Source organism: Ornithorhynchus anatinus, chromosome 4 (assembly GCF_004115215.2).
Source record: "Ornithorhynchus anatinus isolate Pmale09 chromosome 4, mOrnAna1.pri.v4, whole genome shotgun sequence".
Taxonomy (NCBI): Eukaryota; Metazoa; Chordata; class Mammalia; order Monotremata; family Ornithorhynchidae; genus Ornithorhynchus; species Ornithorhynchus anatinus.
The window spans coordinates 38,658,245-38,682,756 of NC_041731.1; the positions used below are offsets into that span (position 1 = coordinate 38,658,245).

Sequence of the window (24,512 nt, forward strand, 5' to 3'; positions counted from 1 at the left end):
CGGCTCTGCCACTTGTCTACGGTGTGACTTTGGGCAAGTCGCTTCACTTCTCTGAGCCTCAGTTATCTCATCTGTAAAATGGGGATTAAGACGGTGAGCTCCATGTTGGACAGGGACTGTGTCCATCCTGATTGGCTTGTATCTACCCCAGTGCTTAGAACAGTGCTTGGCACATAGTAAGTGTTTAATAAATACCAACATTAAGGGACCTGCCAAGTGACGGGAGGTATGGGAACAGAGGCGGGAGAGGGGCTCCAAGACAGCTGGCCTGGGGGAGCTAGGACATGGTAGGGCAGGGGAATAGAGAGAGACCCAAATGTGGGCTACCTGATTTTACTGGCCCCTTGCTGGGTTCATGTGGCTGGTGTGATTCTCTCCTTGACTACTCTTCCTTTCTTCTTGGGGAGTGTCAGGGAGGATGTTGTTGATTGGTCAGAAACTCTTGATGCACACTTGAGAGTTTCTGACAATCCATCAGCTTCCTTGCTTCATTAATGTAGCAGCTTCCCCCCAAGCAGGGCATTGGGTGTGGTTCTCATTTTCCCCTTACAGGTGACAAAATCAAAATCCCGGGGAGTTAGCTGAAGTCCAGGAGAGGGGCAGGCTTCCGCATCGCTCTCACGGTTCAGGTTCACAAGGCTGTGGGGGGAGGGGGGGAGATGGTAAGCCAGGTGGGAGCACCTTGAGGGATACAGGGAAAGATGCAAGATTGGAAGCTGATAGCCCTGAAATGTGCCAGAAAATTCAAGTTGCCTAAGCTACTTTGGCCCGAATCATCTTGTTATTTAATCTGCCACCCCTTCCCACACCAAAGAAAAAATCCAGACAATTCCATCCAACGTGTATTTTAAAGCCTAAATATTCGGGATCACTTCTGAAGTGGAAAGGTGCTTTTAAACCATGCCATTCATGCTTCCTTCCTCTTCTCTCCCTCCCCCCCAACCACCTTCCACCTGTAGGTTTGCAAAGCTCTTGCTCCGTCTCCCTGCCCTCCGGTCCATCGGCCTGAAATGCCTCGAGCACCTCTTCTTCTTCAAACTAATAGGCGACACGCCCATTGACACCTTTCTGATGGAGATGCTGGAAGCGCCACACCAAATGACTTAGAAAACCCCCTTAAGGCCGGGTCAGTCCTTCCACCCGCCGGGAGCAGCAGTTGGGACAAGCCGAGATCTAATCCACCTCCCGCTTACCTCCCCCCACCTCCCCATTGATGCCAGAGACCACGTTTGCTCTTCTCTCTCCAACCCAGACGGCAACCATGGCCTTTCTTGTCCCGGGTGCCGAATTTGACTTTTCTGGCTCACTTGGTCATCGCTCCATCAAAGAAATCGATGGTTCTTATTGAATGTTTTTATTGATTTTCTTGAGATGTTGGGCATTGGGTTTAAAGAAGTAAAACGAGAGAAAACTGGTCCAGTAGCCTACCAAGCCAGCTTCCCTCTTCATCCATTGCCCTTTCTCGGCTGGGTTTTTTTCTCATTTGAGTTTAAAGAGTGATCTGAAATTGGTGTTGGATGGCGTAGGGTGGGAGACTGAATAGAGAGCGGGGAAAAGTGGGGTCTGTGGGGTTCACCTTCTCTCTGGCCTCCACTCGTGGAGGATAGAGGGTTCTTTGGTTGGTTTGTTTTGGAAATCACTCACTTTTTGTTTTTAAATTGTCAAGTATTGATTTCTTCAAAAAGAAGAAACATTCTCTCAGTATTGGTGGTTTGGCGGTTCCCGTCACCAGCCTGTTTGTTTAGGCGCCCAGTGCCCCCTCAGTAAAGGAAAAGGGAGAGAAAGGGCTGGGGAACAGGCATCAGGGGGTTACCCGTCATCTTGATTTTCCGAATGACCCCCTCTAGCATAGCAGCTGGTCATGCCAAGCCTACCACCTCCCCTCCTTCTTTTAGGTCGGGGCTGGTTCAGCTGTTGCCACTGAACACCCCACTCACCTCCACCCAGAGCAGTAGGGTGAGCCATTTTTCCAAAGACAATTCTCTCAGTAATGGAGCCAATCTAAACTGGAGTCAACTTCAATGCACAGGTTTTTAGAGGTTGCTTTAAAGCTGCAGTGGTTCAAACCTCTCCTGATACCGAACATACCCCTTCTGTCCTCCTACCCGGCTGCCTGTCGAACCGTTCAAGTCCTTTCCTAAATCCGCGTTTTGGCCTTTGCTCGTTGTTCCGATGCCCAGACTTCTTCTCTTCTAAGGGGGTTGTTGTTTTGTCATTAGGGAAAGTCTCTGGATATTTCAGGGACTAGCCACTGAGAAATAAGGACCCTGATCACTGTGTTTGGTTCTCCCTCGATCAGAGTTGCTCATCTGCTTAGCTCTTCACCAGCCTCTTGGAAGGAAGCTGGAGGCTCAGGATCCTGAGGGGCAAGGCCAGACTCCTCCCAACCAGTTGACCAGGAAAATTTCCTTAATGCCAGGCCCATGGGGAGCACTTTGTAAGGTGAGGCTTCTGGGTATTGGTGACCACCTGTGTGTCATTCCAGAGGAGACAGGGTTGGGAACAGACATCCCTTGCGGAAAAGTGGAACGAGAATAGTTTCTATCATAGACCGGATGCCCAAGTGCCTTCTGGGGGATATCAAATCCTGTTATTGGATAACTAGAGAGCACTTAGGGCCCATGTCAGTTGTGTGCTTCCATGGAGGACCTTGATCTAGTTCTTATTATTCACACAGATTCAGAGCATCAAACTAAAACAAGGAGTTGGATGGTCTTCAGAATCATGGGTCATATCACCCTTAGGGAGGGTGAGATGTGGGATCCCCAGAAAAGAGATCTAGAGAGAACATTGCAAATAAAGAAGTAGTGGAAACAGTTGTCTGGAAGGTCTTGTCCAATACTTTGCAACTAGTTCTGACAGACCAACTGACAGATGGACACATGGGGTGACTACCCCTAGCCAGGCTTGATCTAAATATGTACCAGCCAGACCAGAAAATTTGGGACCCAAGGACCACGTTGGTGTGTGCCATCCGAGCTCTATCCTAGATATGCTGTTGTGGAGGTGACCGGCAGGTTCTCTGGGAAACAGACCCGCCAGACCAGGGAGAGTGGAGATTTGATCCAGTAAAGTCGTTAGTTTGCTTTTCTCAGAGAGCTCCCTGACAGGGCTAACTCTGGGCCGGTATGCTCCCTGTATGTTGGTAATGGAGAGCACGTCCCTGCCTCGGCTCACTTCCCAGGCCTAAGAATGTCCTTCGGGGCCTCCCCCATTTTGAATAACTGCCTTGCTACTCTTTGGAAGACTTCCACAGGCAAATGACACTTTTTCCCTCAGCATTCAGCTCTATTTACCTTCGCGTTTCAGACGTGTGCTGCTCCCTTTGCCAGGTTAAGCCAGTGGGAGTGTCTTTCCATGCTTCCCGACACTCACTTTGCTTTATTTGGCCCCATTTCTGCAGTCTTCAGCACTCTCATCCTTGTTCTCCACCTCCTTCTCTTCCTCTTCTGCTTCCTCCTCCCCATCCTCCTCATACGTTTCCGGTGCACATTTTCCAATGGAAGCCCCTGGGGACATGAAGAAGTTCTGGGAAGGAACATTTTCCCCACTCATGACCCAGGCTGCTCCCTCTGCAGAAGGCAAATCATGGGAGTGGGAATGAGGGGAAGGAGAAGAGAGCAAGGAGCAACTGAGAATATAGGAGGACAAAGGAAGTGTCCATGATTAGTCTGGAAGACTCCACCTGCAAAAGCCAAGAATGACATCCCTCTGTCAGTCACCCCCCTGCCCACGCTGGGAGAGTAATGGCAGGTTATAAAATTTCTGCAAATAGTTCTTTCTCTGTCCTCCGAAAGCCCGGACCGTTAGCTGCAGCCGGCCCTTTAAGTACCTGCTTTGTAATGAATGCAGCCATTTGAGGTGAGGAGATGTGGGACTCTGGTTTGAGCCAGGCTCTCTTCTCCTCTAGATTGTCAGCTCTTTGTGGGCAGGGAACAAGTCTACCAACTTTGCTATATTGTACTCACCCAAGCACTTAGTATAGTGCTGTGTTCTGCCCACAGTAATTGCACAGTAATTGATCGCTCTGGTCGGCTCCAGGAAAGGAGCCCCAGCTGTTAGTGCCGCTACTCACCCCACGCCTCTTCCAATCGCTTATTTCAACGGGGACCGTCTCTAGGCCAAAAATACCTGGAGGACTTTTGATTCATTTCTGCCCCTCAGTCTAACCTGGGCCTTACAGGGACCGGGAATGTGTCTACCGGCTCTGTTGTATTGTACTCCCCCAAACGCTTAGTACAGTTCCCTGCACACTCTAAGTGCTCCATGAGTACAGTTGATGGTAATGATGATGAAAGAAGCCAGGGACTAGCTGGCGGCTAGCGGGAGGCAGAAAAATAGGTAAGGGCCATTTTGGAGTCTCTGTTGCATCTTTAATTGTTTTATCTGCCCCTTAGGGAAGTGGATTATTGATCCAATGCACTCAGTTCTTCCAGAGCACGTATTTTCAATTTGTCTCTGATCTAGAATGTTATGAGGGAATTAGAGAAGTTTCTTCCATCAGTGTTAAGTGTGGATACAGCGTGACGTGATGTTGGAAGGAGTGGCTGTGTGGATGTGCGTGTGGTATGGTGAATACTAGAGTGTGAGTTTTTCTGAACGAGGAGCGGCTTTCCAAAAACGCAATCAATGCATTGTAAGGGAGCTGGATGTACACCACGACAGCATACCGTCTTCAAAAAAAAGGTCAAACTAGGAAACGATTTCAGTCTTGGCCCTGGATCAGCTCTTATCAGAAATAACGTATCCTTATTCCCATGCCTAAGCACTGCTGGCCACAGTCATCTATTGCTAGGATGGGGCAGTTTGGGTGAGGTGGAGGAACATATAACGAATAGCAAGAGGGCAAAATTTCAATCCTTCCCTATGGGTTTCATCTTTCCTGATCCATTGTGGGACGTGAGGTTCTGGAACTGCTTGATGCTACTGTTTGTCTGGTTGGGATTAGATGGATCGCAGACCCTACGAAGACCCATACTCTTGGGGACTTTCTGTGTTTGGATCGGTTATCTTGTGTCGAGTCCTAAAGGAAGGGAAAAATGAACTTCTCGCTTTGGCCTTCCCAGTCATTCCAGTGAGGAGCAACCCGAAAATCACATACCACTGCAGCCTTAAAGTCACCCCACCCCAATCCCTCACCTTTTGCATGAGAACATCTTAGGTTTTATTTGACTCAAGCATTTGTATTTTTTTTTCCACTCTGGCTTTTTTCCCCCTCTTTTCATTATCATTATTATTATTGTTATTATTATAAACATAATACCGCTTGTTGAAGAGGTGATATGTGGGTAACAAAGGCACATTATTCAATAGAGAGATAGGACTTTTATTTAACCAGACATTTAGTATCTTCACAAAAATCTGGTTCAATTAAGGAGATTTTTCTTCATAATTATTATTATTATTATTTGGTGGGACAATCTTTAATTTTCTAAAGATAGCACACACATCAGCTCGTTAGCCAACCTTTGCTCTCCCATTCCCGCTGCTTTTCCACTGGACTCTGGAGAGGTTGGTTCTGAAATGGAGCTCAAGGGATATATGTTAGGAATCCTGAGAAAGTCAGCTCCCTCATTGGTTTATAGCAATGTGTCTCCCTCTCTAGACTCCAAGCTCCCAAGCCCTTAGTACATTGCTCTGCATAAAGTAAGTGCTAAGTAAATGTGATTGATTAATTGATTGATTGATTGATTGATTGGCCTTCACCCCTGGTTGAGGCCCATATCCACAGCAGCGGAGCCGGGGGAAGAGAAAGGTTTGAAGTAGGGCAGATCCTGTTACTAATCATGAAAAAAACTAGAGACCGCTCAAAATCTTCCCAAGCACGCTCTCCCCCAACTCTGTGTGTGTCTGTCTCCACTTTTGTGGTTTGTCATGCTGGCAACTACCCAGCATGTGAAGGGAAAAGTCCCGTTGGTCCAGATGGGTCAGAGGAGCCATGGAATGCCCAGGCTGTCCCAGCTTGCAAAGCATCATTTCCCCAAATCCATCTTGCTTTGGAAGCTGATTGACCCATGAGGAGCTTCTCGAGGCTGGCAACACGGTGAATGAGTTCATCTTTCACCTGGGACTTGTGGTCTCAGAGATCTGCAAACCACCGGCCTTTCACCTCCCTTCTGAATTGAGGGAATCCTGGAGCATTCCTTGCTTGGGGAGGTTGTGGATGTTGGGGGGACGGGGCTCTTCCTGGAAGACTCTTGGGGTCAACCAGTACAGCGCTTAGTTCAGTGCTCTGCACACAGTAGGAGCTCAATAAATACCATTTATGATGATGGGATTCCATGGGAACCACCACCAGTGTGGGAATTTCCTCTCATTTCCCTCAGGGGACCCCATTTCCTTGGTCCCCCAATCCTTTCAGTCCACACAGGCAAGGGAGTTCTGGGCAAAACCATCCACCCAGGGAGGGGCGTGGTTGTCCCTGAGCCCCTGCGGAAAGCGTGTTTGAAATCTGCAAAGCATTGGATAATCAGCTGATGTTGTCCCCATCAGTGAATAGGGTGCATGATCTATTTTAAGTTGATACATATGTGCGTGCGTATACATGTATGTACTGTAGATATATACACTGTATATATATCCCCACTCACATATACATATATTATACCCATAGCAATTACAAATGTTTTGTGTTTATTTTTAATCAATTCTTTTTCTGTTTTCTTGAAAATTTGCTTCATGCAAGCAAGTACATAAGGACCCCTCATTTGGTAAAATCCGGGTTCAGGTGAATATCTCAAGACAAGGAGATGCATCTATTTTAAGATGCTTTGGAGCAACAGGTGGTGTGATAATAGCTTTAGCAATTCCCAATCTTTAGCAATGCCTTAGCTGTGACGAGATTCATAGCTAATAATTTAGAAAGAATGACAAGTAAATAAAAAAGAGTAAAGATAAGAAAAATGTCTAAAGCATCAGTAAAGGTAAAAAAAAATCTATTTTTGTACAAATGTAATTTTATCCCTCATGTATTCTTGGAGGATATGTTGGGTTTTTTGTTGTTGTTTTGTTTCTGCTTCTAGAGATTGTTGTATACACTTTCTCTGTAAATGTTCGAACTCGGCAATGGAGACGTGAAAGAGGGGGAGTCTTTTAAACGTGTTTAAAGGCTTTATATTAAATCTCTTTAAAAATCTGGGGTTTTTTCAGAATGGAACTTCAAGGGTTTTCTTCCCCCTTTGAAATTTTTTTAGTCCTGTTCTGTTTTCGTTGCGTAACCTGGCGTTCTCGCAGCTCTGTTTTACTGTGAAATCACTTCCGTATATTATTGTTCACTAAAGAATTGCTGCTGCAAACGCCAGGGTTTTGATGAACAATGGTATTAGAATTGAAGAAAAAGAGATAAAAATGGAAAAAAAAAAGAAAATATAAGAGCATTTTAAACTATAATACAGTTCGAGCTCTCTTTTTGTTCTGTATGAGTGTACATCGTTTTAAGGTTGGAAACGGGCTCTCCACGAGTCACAAGGTCAGAGCTTTGAGAATGTGTCACCTGGACCTGAGTGAGCCGGTGGGCAAACACCACCTTGTGCCCTGCTGGATTCAAAGCAGGGCAGAGGGTCCCCTCTCTCCGGATCTCCCCTGAATTACTTGGGAGAGGGTCCATCTCTGGGCTCTTTCAGCGGGGAGCTCCGAAGCTGAGGGGTCTGCTGTTGCGATCAGATGCCACTGGGTTTCCCAATGCTGCTGATCCACACTGGGGTTCCGATGAAGGGCGAGAGCAGCCGAAGCCCAGCTCCTTGTGGGCAGGGAGACATGTCTACCAACTCTATTGTACTCTCCCAAGCGCTTAGTACAGTGCTCTGCACACAGTAAGCGCTCAATGAACACCACTGTGCTGCTGGGAACATGAAGTGGATCAAGTTCCCCGTGTGGGGGAAGATGAGCCGGGAAACGGTCCAGCTCCCTGCCGCCATGGCCCAAGCCCCATTTGGCTTTCTGGCTACCAGACCAGAGAGGACCCCGTGACAGTCTAGCCCCAGCCATTCCAGAGGGTACTTTCTAGACACCAAAAGGGCATCCTGGGTCTCTTTCCCCATCCTTTTCCTTCTTCCTGTTTTTCGCTTCCTCCTTCTCTTTCCCAGACAGCTCGGCCCTGAAGGATTTCAGGCTGAGGCCCTGCCCTGCATCTGGGCTGAATGTTCCCCGGGACGAGAGCAGCCTGTGGTGTCCAGATGCCAGCCGGAGAGGCGTGTTACTGGAAGACCCTCTCCGGTTGGTGTTTTGCTGCATGCCCTGGCCAGAGGCGACTCTTTAACCTGATGATTCAGTGCCTACCAGCCCTCGTTGGCTTCACGGTGGAACCTCAAAATAAATGATGTAATATAACTGCTTGATTAATAGCAGGTTAATAATACCCACCATCTGGCTTCATCTCCTGGGATAAATGCTCTTTGTCTCCAAACAGTCTGAGGGCCAGGGCTGCCCTGAGATCCCAAGGCACCTCTGCTCCTCCGTGGGAGAGGGAACAGCAAGATGAAGGCACTTGAAGCCCTGCTGTTCAAGGGCCCTCACGGCCTCCGGCCTCCGGGGTTCAGCTTTGAGCACTCTTAGCAGGAGCTCTGTCGGTTGCGGAGCCGGTCGTGTCTTCAGCTAAAGGATGTTGTCTGGTAACATCACCCCTTTGTCCCCTAACGTGCCCTGTTTGGGAACGGAAGCCGTTAGCAAGAGTCTCAAATTCGGACTCCGTGTCTTTTATGGAACAACAAGATTGTACTTGCCGTTGGTCCCGAAGCAGAGAGCAATTTTCACAGCTTTCCACAGACCGGGTCTAATGGTAAGGGAGAAACAGTACAAGACTCCGGGCGTAATTTGACTGGGAAGAGCCATCCCAGCCTCTGGCTTTGGTCACACCATTCAATTAATATGCAAAAATGGGGAGAAGGGAATCCTTTTGACCTTAAATAAAGGAGCTCGGTCCATCTCTCTCCAGGATTCCACGGGAAACGAATAACAACGGAGTAAGGAAATGAAGAGGGTTGAGGGCCAAAGGCTGTATTGAAAGCTGAGATGGAGATGAGAGTGAGCAATTTGAAGAGGATCTTTGGTAACCACAGGAGAACAGACTCCAGCCCCAAATTCTGAGGCTGATGACTGGCTCTTGGGAAAGAGGCTTCAAGGAGCAGAAAGTTTTTCCTATGCTCCATCCAGAGTTCAAGGTTGGAGCGTGACATCGAGTTCCAGGGCTTAGTTTCTCCTTTGTGGTGGGTTTTACCTCCAGTTCACATCGGTGATGGAAAGGTGTTCCCTTTGGTTATGTATCTATATAGCGATATATGGTTATATAAACAAGCAAACCCCCAAACTCTGCCCATTCAAATTGGCTTTTATTTTTATCTTTCCTTCCTCCTTCCCTCTTTCTCCGTCTCACTGGGGCAAACATCGCTTTGGTACTGAGGAGATACAAGGGACCTCCTACTGATAGTGATGTGTTTTTTTCACAGGCCTCCAGGCTTGCCATCAGCCTGCGAGGCAAAAAGGGGCCCAGGAAGACAGAGAAACCCTTTGGGTGTTTTTCTTGCTTCTGCAGGGATCAAAGCGCCTATGTTGAACTTCTCTTGAACTTGTTGGTATCAACCTATTATTGTTTAATGTAATAAAATCTGTTACGTATAAGCAGCGTGTGCCACTCTTCTTCTCTGGCTTCCTGGAGGGCCTTCTGGAATCACTGCTTGGTCTAGGGAGACTGAAGATTGTCGGAGCACTTGGGGAAGGTCAAGTTCTCTTTTAAAGGTCTCAAAGGAAATGGATGTCACAGTCACCCCGGATTGATCTCAGTCAATCAAACAATCAGTCATATTTTCTGAGTGCTTGCTCTATGCAGAGCACTATTTTAAACACTTGGAAAAGACCAGAAGAGGTAGTAGACACGATCCCTAACCTCGAGAAGCTTACAATCTAGTGGGGGAGACAGACCTAAAAATAAATTAGGGGTAAGGGAAGCAACCAAGTATCAATACATGTACATAAGTTCAAGAACTCAAGTGCATAGGTGACATAGTAGTGGAGGAAATAGAGTGGGGAAATAAAAGATTAATCCGAGAAGACTTCCTGGTGGAGTTGAGATTTTAGAAAGGCTTTGAAGATACTCAAGTGCACAGGGGACACGACAGTATGTTGACATGGTGGTAGCGGGGGGAAATAGAATGGGGAGATACAGGATTAATCAGAGAAGACTTCTTGGCAGAGTTTCAATTTTAGAAAGGCTTTGGAGATGGAGAGAGCAGAAGTCCTGCACGTGAAAGGGGGAGAGAGGACCAAAGCAGTAGGAAGGGCTTGAGCAAGAGGTAGGTGGCAGGAGAGATGAGAGAAGTAAAGAGAAAAGAGTTGATTGAATTCCTTAAATCCATCAGTGAGGAGTTTCTGCTTGATGTGGAGAGGAATGTCAACCTCCCCAGGTTAGCAAGGTCGGTTGGAAAGAAACCAAGGTAGTGAAGTGGGTTGTAGTGGAAAGATGAGGATAAGTAGCAGGGGAGAGAGCGGATTGCGTGCCTTAAAACAAGTCATCAGGAATTTCTGTTGGATGCAGAGAGGAATGGGCAACCACTGGTGATGTTGAAGAAATAGAGAAACGTGCAGAATGATGTTTCAGAAAAATCATCCCAGCACCATAGAGAAGATTGGACTGGAGAAGGGAGAGGCTGGGGGCAGGGAAATCAGCAAGAAAGCTGACACAGAAGTCAAGTCAGCATACGTCAAGTGCTTCCCCTAGCATGGCAGCAGTTAAGATGGCAAGGAAAGGGTGGATTCTGGAGATGCTGTAAAGATAGGACGGCAGGATTTGGTGACGGAATATGTGGGTTAAAAGAGAATGAGACATCGACAATAATGCCAAGGTTGTTGGCTTGAAGGGTGGAGAGGGTGATGGTGTTATCTACCGCGATGGGGAAATAATAATAATGGTGGCATTTGTTAAGTGCTTACTATGTGCCCAGCACTGTTCTAAGCACTGGGGTAGATACAAGGTAATCAGGATGTCCCACATGGGGCTCACAGTCTTAAAGTCTTAATCCCCATTTCACAGATGAGGGAATTGAGTCACAGAGAAGTTAAGTGACTTGCCCATGGTCACACAGCAGACAAGGGGCAGAGCCGAAATTAGAACCCATGACTTCTGACTCCTAAGCCTGGGCTCTTTCCACTCAGCCATGCTGCTACTACATCAGGGGGAGAAGAGATTTAGGAGGAAAAAGTGAAAAGTTCAGTTTTGCGCATGCCGAGCAGAGATGCCGGCAGGACATTTTTATTTTATTTTATTTTTTATGGTATTTGTTAAGCGCTTAATATGTGTCAAGCAGTGTTTTAAGCATTGGGGTAGGTTCAGATTAATCAGGTCAGGTATAGTCCCTGTTCCACATGAGGCTCACAAGATAAGTAGGAGGGAGGCAAGTAGAGATGTCCCGGAGCAGCATGGCAGAGTGGATAGAGTATGGGCATGAGAGTCAGAAGGTCCTGGGTTCAAATCTCGGCTCTGTCACTTGTCTGTGGTGTGCTCTTGGCCAAGTCACTTAACTCTTCTGTGCCTCAGTTACCTCATCTGTGAAATAGGGATTGAGACTGTGAGCCCCACGTGGGACAAGGGACTGTGTCCCACCTAATTTGCTTGCATCCAGCCCAGCACTAAATATAGTGACTGGCACATAATAAGCGCTAAACAAATCTTCTAATAATTATTATTATTAGTTGAAAGAGAATGGGCCTGGGAGTAAGAGGACCTTGGCTCTAAACCCAGCTCTGCCAATTGCTTGCTGTGTGACCTTGGGGGAGTCACTTAACTTCTCTGTACCTGTTTCCTCCACTGTAAAATCAATCTTATTTATTGAATGCATACTCTGTGCAGAGCACTGTATAAAACACTTGGGAGAGTGCAATACAACAGAATTAGCAGACACGTTCCTTGCCCATAATGAGCTTACTGTTGATTAAATATGTGTTCTCCCTCCTACTTAGAATTAGAGCCCCATGCAGGACAGGGACTTGTTTGACACATAATAAACACTTAAGAAATACCACCAAAAAAAGGAGAATGCAAAGGAGAGAGATTAGGTCTACTGAGTCATCAGTATAGAGGTGGAGGTTGAGGCCATGGGAGCACTTGAGTTCCCCAAAGCCATGGGTGTTGACAGAAAATAGAAGGGGACCCAATTTTGAGAAGCAGCGTGGGTCAGTGGAAAGAACACGGGCTTGGGAGTCAGAGGTCACGGGTTCTAATCCCCGCTCTGCTGCTGGTCAGCTGTGTGACCTTGGGCAAGTCACTTAACTTCTCTGTGCTTCAGTTACCTCATCTGCCAAATGGGGATTAAAACTGTGAGCCCCACGTGGGACAACCTGATCACCTTGTATCCCCCAGCTCTTAGAACAGTGCTTTGCACATAGTAAGTGCTTAACAAATACAAATTTTATTTATGAGCCTGAAGGGACCTCCCCACTTAGAGGGAGGCAGACAAGAATCCAGCAAAAGAGATCAACAAGGAATGGACAGAGAGGTAGGAGGGAAACCAGAAAAAGATAGTGTCAGAGAAGCCAAAGTGAGTGGTTCCAGGAGAAAAGGCTGGTCCCCAAGAAGTCAGTGGGCTACCTTTCTGAACTAACAACGAGTTACTGGGGGCAAAGTCAGTGGGCTACCTTTCTGAACTATCAAGGAGTTACTGGGGGCAAAGGCCAGGTGACCTCAAGATTCTATGACTTTTTGCCATTTTAACAAAGTCCTTTAGATTGTAAACTTGTTATGGTCAGGGAACATGCCTGCCAGGTCTGTTATATTGTACTGACCCAACCGCTCAGTGCAATGCTCTGCACACATTAAGCGCTCAATAAATAGGATTGAGTGCTTGACTACATCGCTGATGATGATGATATTTGTTAAGTGCTTACTATGTGTTCTGAGTACTCGAGTAGATGCAAGCTAATCAGGTTGGGGACAGTCCTTGTCCCACAGTCTTAATCTTCGTTTTACAGATGAGGTAACTGGGAAGCAGCAGGGTGTAGTGGATAGAGCACGGGCCTGGGAGTCAGGGGGTCATGGATCCTAATCCTTCTCCGCCACTTGTCTGCTGTGTGACCTTGAGCAAGTCACTTTATTTCTCTGTGCTTCAGTTGCCTCATCTGTAAAATAGGGATTGAGACTGTGAGCCCCAAGTGGAACAGGGAGTGCATCCAACTCGATTTGCTTGTATCCACCCCAGCGCTTAATACAGTTCCTGGCACATAGTAAGCCATTAACAAATACCATGTTTTTTAACTGAGGCCTACAAAACAAAAACTCCTCATCCTTAGCTTCAAGGGTCTCCGACACCTTGCCCCCTCCTACCTCACCTCCCTTCTCGCTTTCTACTGCCCACCCTGCACGCTCCGCTCCTCCGCCTCTAACCTCCTCACTGTGCCTCGTTCTTGCCTCTCCCGCCGTCGACCACTGGCCCACACGCTACCTCTGACCTGGAATGCCCTCCCTCTTCACCTCCGCCAAACTAGCTCTCTTCCCCTCTTCAATGCCCTACTGAGAACTCACCTCCTCCAGGAGGCCTTCCCAGACTGAGTCCCCCTTCCCCCCCGCTCCTCCCCTCCTCTCCCCTCCACCCTCTGCTCTTCCCTTTTCCCCTCCCCTCTGCACTGTGCTCATTGCTCATTCAGTGCTCATTTGAATATATTATTTATTACCCTATATATTTTGTTAATGAGGTGTATATCTCCTTGATTCTATTTATCTTGATAATGTTGTCTTGTTTTTGTTTTGCTCTGTTTTGCTTTGCAGTCTGTCTCCCTGGTATAGACTGTGAGCCCGTCATTGGGCAGGGATTGTCTCTATCTGTTGCTGAATTGTACATTCCAAGCACTTAGTACAGTGCTCTGCACATAGTAAGCGCTCAATAAATACTATTGAATGAAGTGACTTGCCTAAGGTCACACAGCCAGACACAAGGCAGAGCCAGATTCAGAACCCAGGTCTTTCTGACTCTAGGCCTGTGCTCAATCCACTCGGCCATGCTGCTTCCTCTAAAGTGCTCATCTAACTTAATCCCTGGGTCTACTATTGCCTGGGGCAAGTGAGCATGGCTAGCAGCAGGCAGGCTAAAAGGGCTTTTGTGCCTGGGTGGTACAGGCTAACACTTAGATATGAGTTGGTTAGTTGAGGGTCTGCGTTAGTGTGTTGAACAGAGTTTGACACATAGTAAGCAGTTAATAAATACCATAATCATCATCACCATGATCATCATCACCAGTTGTCAGGAATAAATGTCTCTCTACCTGTCTCATTCATTCATTCAATAGTATTTATTGAGCGCTTACTATGTGCAGAGCACTGCCTCCCCACTTAGAAAGTCCTTGGGACCCCTCAAGTTACTCTCTGGTCTATCCTCTGTCATGTTGACTTCAAAGTAATCCTACAGATAAATATTCCAGATTCACCAGGCTTATTTTATTCTTTTTCCTATTACCAACCTTACACTAGGATGTTCAAGGAATCAACAAGGTAAGACATTCTTTACACTTGCTTCACATACCTTAATCTAGCTGTCCTTTGCATTCGAAGACCCCACTGATACAGGTGTGTGCTTGAAAAGGATAATAAGGAAGCAACAGTCCCGGCCATCTTGGCCTCACAAAAAGGTTGTCTTCTGTTGTGTTGTGGTGTTTAATGTTTGCAGCGTCTGATGCTGTTTTCTCTTTTGCTTCCTCGTCGCTCCATGTGAAGCTTTTGCTCAACAACCACTCCCTTCGTGATGGCTGTGCACCATGCAGGTCTGTCCTCAGCATTTGACTCCCAGTTTTCAACTGGGAAGCAGTAATGTCTAAGGCATTGTTTTACCAGGTCCTTAAAACTCTTCCTTTACCCTCCTTACTTTCGGTTTCTCAATTTGACAACTGTTTGGGTATCCTGCTGCCGCTCATTCTCCTCAGATGTCCCACCCCGCGGAGCTGTGTGAGGCACGTCAATCAATCAGTAGTCTTTATTGAGCACTTACTGTGAGCAGAGCACACAGTACTCTCCCAAGTGCTTTGTAAGGTGCTCTGCAGAATCAGCAAGCATGCTTCCTGCCCATAACGAGTTTTCATCTTTACTTGCTTACTTGTCTCCATGGGTCAAGCCCTTAAACCTAGAGGCGCCAGAAAAACCCCTATACATACTTCCCGTTTCCAGAAAGTTCACTGCTGTTGTAAGATGGGCACAATCTCTCTCGGTCTCCTCACCCTAGAGACAAAAAGCCCTTGCCAGAGGGGAGGGGCCTAGAGAGTCCACCTTTAGCTCAATTTATGTTTGGTGCCACGCTACTAATCGAGCCCTTATAGACAGTTCCTTGGAAGCTCAGTTCAGCCACCTTAGGTCCTGACCCGGCTCAGATTGTTGGAGCGGAGAACTTCCGCCTTCTGTCTGGTGCTGCTTAGCAACCTGTGTGCTGGCCTCTCCATTACATCTGGTTTCCATAGTGACACCTGCCCGGGGCTGACTGTCCGGAGCAGAGCCGTTGCGCTTGGCGTGTTTATCCCATGGGGAATGCTGGACCTCACGCTCTCTTTCCAATCGGTTCTGGCATCTTGGGTTCGACATCAGTGAGGAGTACTTTGGTCACGCAGGTCCAACTCAAGAGAGATGAGCTTCAGCAGAGGGGAGCTGAGTTCAACAGCTGGGCAGGCCCTGGAGTGGTGGCGTTGGGGATACAGTCTGGCTATGGACCAACAGAATCAATATTTACCACAGAGGAGGCCTGCTCCATCAGTGGCTGGTTCAGTTTGGACATCAGAAGGCAGTACGTTATCTGGTCTGGCCCATTGTAAGACAGACTCTTTGGACATCTGTGGACCTCATAAACATTTTCTGTGACCCAGCCAACATGCAGTCAAAACCAGGATCTAACCTGTGAACACGCTAGCTACCAATCAATGGTATTGCTTGAGCACTCACTGTGTGCAGAGCGCTGTACTAAACACTTGGGAAAGTACAATACAATAGAGTTGGCAGACCCAATCTCTGCTCTCAAGCAGCTTATAGTCTTCAGGGGGAGTATGTATTTGGTACTGGAACCTATAGATCAAGACATAGTTTTAAAGTTTTAAAGGGGCTACGTCTCTGCCCTTGCATTTACATTTTAAAATTATATATTATAAATTATGTACTTACATTAACTTCTGTCTCTCGCTCTAGACTTTAAGCTCATAATGGCAGGGGATGTGTCTGCTAATTCTGTTGTACTTTCTTAAGCCCTTAGTACAGTGCTCCGTATATAGTACTCATTAAATACCACTGAACGATTGAGTGATTGATAAAGAAACACACACCTTTTTCTTTCTCTCCCAGGGAAATTCCTCTCCCCATTTTCAGCACTTTTTGCCTAATCCTGGCTTCTTCACGGGTCTCTTGAGTTAAGAAGGCTCTAATCTCATCCGGCCTTAGTCATGGGAGATGTCCAAGGAGTCTAAGAACTGCAGGAAGTAGACACTAGCAGAAGGGCGGGTGGAGGAGGGGGAGAAAGGGAGGGGCCGTCTTTCTCAGTTAGAATCAGATCCGTTGCCCTCAGCTCTGTCTTGGAGTTTTCTACAGGCAGTGTCGATCCATTTTTCTGACTGATGCCCAAGGGGAAGGCATGGCTAAGGAGGGAACTATTTGCATGCCAATAAATCGGTGGATTTTTTAATGGTATCTGTTAAGCACTTACGACGTGCCCAGCACTGCACCACAGTGGGGTAAATACAAGATTGGACACAGTCTCTGTCCCACACAGGGCTCAGTCTTAATCCCCATTCTACAGATGTGGTAACTGAGGCCCAGAAATGTTAAGTAACTTGCCCAAGGTCACACAGCAGACAAGTGGTGGAGCCAAGTCCTCTGACTTTGAGCCCCGTGCTCTTTCCGCTGGGCCACATAATGCTTTGACAGTGTTTCTGAGACAGGGAGGAAGGTGGTATTGTCTATATTCAGGGAAAATCTGGTGGAGGACAAGGTTTGGGTGAGGAATTCTATTCTGGATGTGTGAAATATGAGGGGTCAGCAATCCTGAATGCAGAAAGAAATGCAAGACTGCCAAGAGGGAGTGATGGTTTGGCGAATTATCCTTGAAGAGTTGGTAGTTGAAGCCATGGGAGTGAATCAGTCCTCCAAAGTGTATATGGAGAATAGGTAGGGACCCGGAACTGAACCTAGAGAGACTCCCAAAGGGGCTGAGGCAAAGGAGGAGGAGGTGAAAGAGACTGAGAAGAAGAGACCAAAGAGATAGGAGGAGAACCAAGAGAGGACAGTGTCAAAGAAACCAAGGTTAGATAAAGTTTCCAGGAGAAAGGGGTGGTCCAGAAATGTCGAAGGCAGCTGAGAGTTCAAGGGGCATTTGGATGGAGTAGAAGCCATTGGATTTGGCAAGAAGGTCATTGATGACCTTGGAGAAGGCAGCTTCCATGGAGTGGAGGGGAACAGAAGCCAGTTTGGAGAGGAGAATTGGAGGAGAGGAATTGGAAGTAGCAGTATAGACAATTTTCTCAAGGAGCTTTGGAATGAGGGAGATGGGGTGATAATTGGAGTGTGCCATAGGATCAAGTGAGGGTGTTTCTAGGATAGGGTATACTTGGGCATGTTTGAAAGCAGTGGGGGAAGAGGCATTGAAGAGTGAATGGTTGAGAATGGCAGTAAGGGGGCAAAGAAGGGAGAGTTCAAATATTTTAATAAGGTGTGAAAGAATGGGGCTGCAGGCCCAGGTGGAGGGTGTAGCTATTATGAGGAGGTGGGTGATCTTCTTGTGAGCTACTGCTATGTGGGATGGAAGATTCACAGATGGGGCAGGTGGAGGGAAGGACCAAAGAGATGCAGGGGAGATTTCAATTTCATCAGTGAAATCTATGGCAAAGTTATTAGGGACAAGAGATTCATTCATTCAGTCATATTTATTGAGCGCTTACTGTGTGCAGAGCCCGGTACTAAGCGCTTGGAAAGTACAATCCGGCAACAGATAGAGACAATCCCTACCCAACAATGGACTCACAGTCTAGAAGGGGAAACAGACAACAAAACAAGACAAGTAGACAGTCATCACTACCATCAAAATAGATAAATAGAACCATAGATAAATGCACATCATTAATGAAATAAATACAGCAATAAATATGAACAAATATACACAAGTGCTGTGGAGAGGGGAAGGGGGTAGAGCAGAGGGAGGGAGTCGGGGCAATGGAGAAGAGATAGGAGAGGCCAGGGGACAGGAGGCTGAAGGAGGGAGTTAAATGTCTGAAATCTATGGCGTGGGTAATGGGCATGGGAGTCAATCAGGATGGAGAAATACTGTTGCCAGGTTGAGGAGGGGGCAGAGATATAGTAGGTGAGGATGGATTAAAAGGATGGTATCACTGTGGCTCAGTGGAAAGAGCATGGGCTTGGGAGTCAGAGGTCATGGGTTCAAATCCTGGCTCAGCCACTTGCCAGCTGTGTGACTTTGGGCAAGTCACTTAACCTCTCTGTGCCTCAGTTACCCCATAAGTAAAGTGGGGATAAAGACTCTGAGCTCCACGTGGGACAACCTGATCACCTTGTATCCTCCCCAGCGCTTAGAACAGTGCTTTGCACATAGTAAGCGCTTAACAAATGCCTTCATTATTATTATTATTATCAACTTGATGCCTGGATTTCCATCAGCATCTGTCTTCTGGCTTGAGCAAAAGACTGAGGGAAGTGTACTACGGAGGTGATCCGAGGTTGCAGGTTGGTGATGTGAGATTGACGTAGAGATAGGGGAGAGAGAAAGTTGAGTTAAGTTGAGAGACTGAACTCTAGAGTGTAAGTTCATTGTGGGCAGGGAATGTGGCTGTTATATTGTAGTGCTGTACTCTCCCATATGTTTAGTACAGTGCTCTGTTCACAGCCCTCAGTAAATACAATTGATTGATGGAGGGTGGTATTGAGGGTGTGGATTTGTAAGTCAAGAGAAGGTAGGTGGGTATGGAGACCAAATAGGTCATGAAGACTTTGGAAAATTGGAAGGAGTTAAGAGATCAGAGACTCTCTTCCCCTCTTCAGAGCCCTACTCAGAGCTCACCTCCTCCAGGAGGCCTTCTCAGACTGAGCCCTCCCCTTCCCTCTGCCCCTCCTCCCCTCCCCATTCCCCCTACTCCCTCCCTCTGCTCTACCCCCTTCCCCTCCCCACAGCACTTGTGTATATTTGTATACATTATTTATTACTCTATTATATTAATGATGTGTATATATGTATGATTCTATTCATCTATTTTGATAGTAATGTTGTTATTCGTTAAGCCCTTACTATGTGCAGAGCACTGTTCTAAGCACTGGGGTAGACACAGGGGAATCAGGTTGTCCCACGTGGGGCTCACAGTCAATCTCCATTTTACAGATGAGGAAACTGAGGCACAGAGAAGTGAAGTGACTTGCCCACAGTCACACAGCTGACAAGTGGCATTGATGCCTGACTACTTGTTTTGTTTTGCTGTCCGTCTCCCCCATTTAGACTGTGAGCCCGTTGTTGGGCGGGGATTGTCTCTATCTGTTGCCGAATTGTACATTCCAAGCGCTTAGTACAGTGCTCAGCACACAGTAAGCACTTAACAAAGACGATTGAATGAATGAATGAATAAGAACAGAACAGTTTTGTGGTGAGAGAAGTCACTGGAGGAGTTTGTGGTCAGAGAATAGAATTTCAGAGTTGGTGAGGTTAATCAATCAATCAGTGGTATTTATTGAGATCTTAGAGATTTCACAGTGACTAGAGATGATTAGATCAAATGTGTTACCAAATTGGTAAGTGGGTTAGGTGGTGCGGAGCAGGAGCCTGCCGAAGTTGAGGACTGAGAGGAAGCGGACTGCAGGAGGGTCACTGGGAACATTCCATGTGGATATTGAAGTCCCTGAAGATCAGTGAAGGGATGTAGAAATCACTCAATCAGTTAATTAATTGTATTTATTGCGAGTTTACTGCTGAGGAGAGTACATTATGACAGAGTTGGTAGACATGTTCCCTACCACAAGGAGCTTATAGTCTAGAAAGAGAGAAGCAAAGTAAAAAAGGGATCAAAATGGTTTAGAAGGTTGGAGGTGGAGCCTGGGGATGGTAGATAACTGTAACGAGCAATTGGAGTAGGTGGTTGAGGTGGATGTTATGGGCCTCACAGGAAGGGAAAGTGGGGAGGATTTGGTACAAGTTCCACTGGGGGTCAAGGAGGAAGCCATCTCCTCCCCCATCCCAGTGAGTTTTGGGGAGTGGGAGAAGATGAAGCCCCTTTCTGAAGAGAGAGGGGCAGGAGAGACATTGTTACCTGGGGAGACCGAGGTTTCACTGATGGCAAGAGGGAGCGGTGACTGAGTGAAGAACAGGTAAAGGATGAAGGGAAGCATTCCTATTGTGGACTGGGGACTCCACGGGCCCCTATTGACTAGGGATAATAAAGGAGGATTTGAATGGGAATGAGCTGATGGGAACTGACTTGGTTGGAGGGGGATGTGGGCTGGTGACAGGAAAGAAGGACAGGGATGGGATGATTAGAGGTAAAGGACTGAGGGGAGAATAGTGATGTCAGATTGGTTTAAGAGAGAATGATCAGAGAAGAGCCAAGAACCAAAGTGAATGGCTTCCTCCATCCCAGACCCTTGGAGAGTTCATTCGACTGGGGACTGGGTCACCGTGTCCTGTGGCAGAGACTCCAGGGCTTTCAACGGGCAACTGCCCATTCCCAGCTGAGCCTCATCTAAAGGAAATTCTCAGGGTAATTGCTTTCCAAGAGAGAAGCGACCTCAGTTCTTGCCGGTGAACGCGGGCCTGGCCTTCAGGTAGGGTATGGATTGATTGCAGAAATCCAGCGGGAGAATGCCATCTGGGTTCTCTCGTCCGAAGAACCGTCTTCTCCGCCTGTACATTTCCTAGCCTCCTTCGGCCTCTCAATGCCCCCAGATCTACACTCAACCTGGTGTACTAAAATGCTCTCAGCGTTGAAATCTCATTAGATTCCCCTCCAGACACAGCATTCCTCCTCAGTCTCACGCCCTCGTCCTCTCGACTGCTACCCCACACAGCCCACTCTCATATGGGACACTGCTGAGGAGAGACAAGCTAGATCTGATCAGATCCATCCCCCTTCCCTCTGTGCACCACCTTAATAATAACAATAATAATAATAATGATAATGCTGGTATTTGTTAAGCGCTTACTATGTGCAGAGCACTGTTCTAAGCGCTGGGGTAGATACAGGGTAATCAGGTTGTCCCACGTGAGGCTCACAGTCTTAATCCCCATTTTACAGATGAGGTCACTGAGAAGTTAAGTGACTTGCTCACAGTCACACAGCTGGCAAGTGGCAGAACTGGGATTCGAACCCATGACCTCTGACTCCCGAGCCTGTGCTCTTTCCGCTGAGCCACGCTTGCTGGTATTTGTTCAGCACTTACTATGTGCAAAGCACCGTCCTAAGCGCTGGGAGGCCACAAGGTGATCAGGTTGTCCCACGAGGGGCTCACAGTCTTAATCCCCATTTTACAGTTGAGGTCACTGAGAAGTTAAGTGACTTGCCCAAAGTCACACAGCTGACAAGTGGCAGAGTCTGCATTCGAACCCATGACCTCTGACTCCCAAACCCGGGCTCTTTCCACTGAGCCACGCTGCTTCTCTTAGACTTGGGTGGCCGAAGGAGTCAGAAATAAGGATGCACGGAAAGTAAACCACAGCTGGAGCTGAGGCCAAATAACGCACCCAATTTGCTGGCCAAATAATGCACCCTCTTCTTTGGCTCGTTGTGGACAGGGGAGGTGTCTACCAACTCTCTTGTATCGTAGTCTCCCGAGCTCTTAGTACATAGTAAGTGCTCGATAAATGCGATTGATTGATCGATTGATTAGGAATTTTGATTTCATTCATTCAGTGGTATTTACTGAGCGCTATGTGCAGAGCGCGGTACTACGCGCTTGAAATGTCCAATTGGGCAACGGAGAGAGACAATCCTTGCCCAGTGACAGGGTCACAGTCTCAGAGGGAGTTTGGGCTAGGTGGGACTTTACAGCATCAATCGCTAAGTCTTCTTTACCCCTGGAATCTGTCTGCACCAGGCCTTTCCCCAGTTTAATCCCTCAAAAATCGGGATTTTGCAGTGGGAAAGTTTATGGCCCGGCTCCTAAGGGTTGGCGGCTCCCAAGAGTAAAGCGATGCTGCCACCTGCTGGTGGGTGGAATCCTTACAGCTAAAGGGGGAAGAAAAGCAGGCAAGACAGGGGCCACTGCAATAATTCATTCATTCCATTGTATTTATTGAGGCTTACTATTCATTCACTAGCATTTATTGAGCGCTTACTATGTGCAGAGCCCTGTACTAAGCGCTTGGAATGGACAAATCAGTAACAGATAGAGACAGTCCCTGCCCTTTGACGGGCTTACAGTCTAATCGGGGGAGACAGGCAGACAAGAACAATGGCAATAAATAGAATCGAGGGGAAGAACATCTCATTAAAACAATAGCAGATAAATAGAATCAGGGTGATGTTGTGCGGAGCACTGTCCTAAGCGCTTGGAATGGACAGTTCGGCAACAGAGAGAGACAATCCCGGCCCATGGATGGGCTTACGGTCTAATCGGGGGAGGCAGACGGACAGAAAACAAGACCAACTTAATCACGATAGAATCAAGGGGACATACACCTCATTAACAAAATAAATAGGGTAATAAAAATATATAATAATGTTGGTATTTGTTAAGCTCTTACTATGTGCGGAGCACTGTTCTAAGCGCTGGGGTAGATACAGGGTAATCAGGTTGTCCCACATGAGGCTCACAGTTAATCCCCATTTTACAGATGAGGTAACAGAGGCCCAGAGAAGTGAAGTGACTTGCCCACAGTCACACAGCTGACAAGTGGCAGAGCTGGGATTCGAACCCATGACCTCTGACTCCCAAGCCTGGGCTCTTTCCAGTGAGCCACGCTGCTTCTCTAACAAACGAGCACAGTTCTGAGGTGAGGGGAAGGGAGGGGGGAGGAGCAGAGGGAAAAGGGGGAAAGGGGGCTTAGCTGAGGGGAAGTGAAGGGGGAGCAGAGAGGGAGCAGAGGGAGCAGAGGGAAAAGGGGAGGCTCAGTCTGGGAAGGCCTCCTGGAGGAGGTGAGCTCTCCATGAAGCCAAAGCAGTCTGACAACCTGGGGGTTAATATCAATCAGTCAATCGGTGGCATTTATTGACCGCTTACTGTATCCAGACCACTGTACTAAGCACTTGACTGAATACACTATCACAACGTTGATTAGGCGTGTTCCTTCCCTCAAGGCGGACAAAGGAGGGGGAGACATTCACAATCAATAATCACTGTGGTATTTGTTAAGCGCTTAACTGTGGGTCAGGAAGTGTACCGAATGCTGAGGTGGTTACAAGCAAATCGGGTTGGGCACAGTCCCTGTTCCACGTGGGGCTCACGATCTCAATCCCCATTTTACAGATGAGGGAACTGTGGTGCAGAGAAGTGAAGTGACTTACCTAAGGTCACACGGCCGACAAGTGGAGGAGCCGGGATTAGAACCCACTACCTTCTGTGTCCCAGGCCCGTGCTCTATCCACTGAGCCGTGCTGCTTTTCAAAAATGTTACGGATATGTACTTAAGCCCCTCTCAGGGTCGCACCTGGAGAGTTTCCGGTACTCTACCAGTCTCGACTATGGGAGGGAGAGTCAAGCAGAGGCCTGTCCATTCCATTCCTAGCTTGGGCAGTGGCTTGCGAGTGGAAGACAATCTGCTACAAATCAAAACTCACCTGTGCTGGGCAGCAGCGGCCTGGGAGAGAGTCGAGGGCGGAGACTCAGGTTTACTGCGTGGAAGGGGGCAGTGGTGAACCGCTTCCGTATTTTGACCAAGAAAACTCTACGGATGCACTACCAGAACGATTGCAGATGGAGGTAGGGCGTTCTGGGAGAGAGGGGTCCGTGGCGTCGCTATGGGTTGGATATGACTTGACAGCATAAGACAACGATGTACTTTAGTGTTGTGGGTCTGCTTCCAGCTGTCAGACCTGGGCTAGTCCAGTCCACTTTCGAGTCCTGGTCCCAGGAAGGGGCAAGGAACTGCTCTCATCTATAGCAGGTCAACACGTTCCGGAAAGACCTGGATCAACTGTAATCTGGTCCCGAAGAAGCTGGGATTAGTGGAAAGAGCACGGGCCTGGGAGTCAGGGGATCTGGGTTCTAATCGCAGTTCCTCCACTTGCCTCTTGTGGGACTTTGGGGAAGTCATTTAACTTTTCTAGGCCTCAGTTATTTTCCTCTGTTAAAAGGGGAATAAATGCCTGTTTTCCCTGCCCCTTAGGCTAGGAGCCCTGTGTGGGACAGGGACTCTGTTACTGTATTGTATTTACCACAGTCGTGGTAAGCATTAAACAAATATTGTTATCATCATCATCATTAAAAAGGTTCACCAGTTTGCACTATCCCTCTACCCTCCCTTTGCTCCATCTTTATTCATTCATTCAATAGTATTTATTGAGCGCTTACTATGTGAGAGCACTGTACTAAGCGCTTGGAATGTACAAATCGGTAACAGATAGAGACCGTCCCTGCC

At 47.5% G+C, this 24,512-nt stretch overlaps 1 protein-coding gene and 1 non-coding gene across 3 annotated transcripts in view; both read left to right on the top strand.

Annotated features, from left to right (window-relative positions):
* The window catches only part of LOC100074625 (retinoic acid receptor RXR-alpha), a 44,225-nt gene extending 34,610 nt beyond the window's left edge, over positions 1-9,615 (top strand). For both annotated transcript variants that reach the window (XM_029062445.2, XM_029062446.2), the window contains exon 7: positions 960-9,615. In XM_029062445.2, coding sequence (XP_028918278.1) covers positions 960-1,107 — 148 coding nt within the window. In that variant the 3' untranslated portion in view covers positions 1,108-9,615. The remainder of the gene's footprint in view (positions 1-959) is intronic.
* Positions 9,616-23,564: 13,949 nt separating this feature from the next.
* On the top strand, positions 23,565-23,702 carry LOC114811427. The gene has a single exon (XR_003759131.1). It is a non-coding gene; the product is annotated as a small nucleolar RNA SNORA7 (small nucleolar RNA).
* The last annotated feature ends 810 nt before the right edge of the window (positions 23,703-24,512 follow it).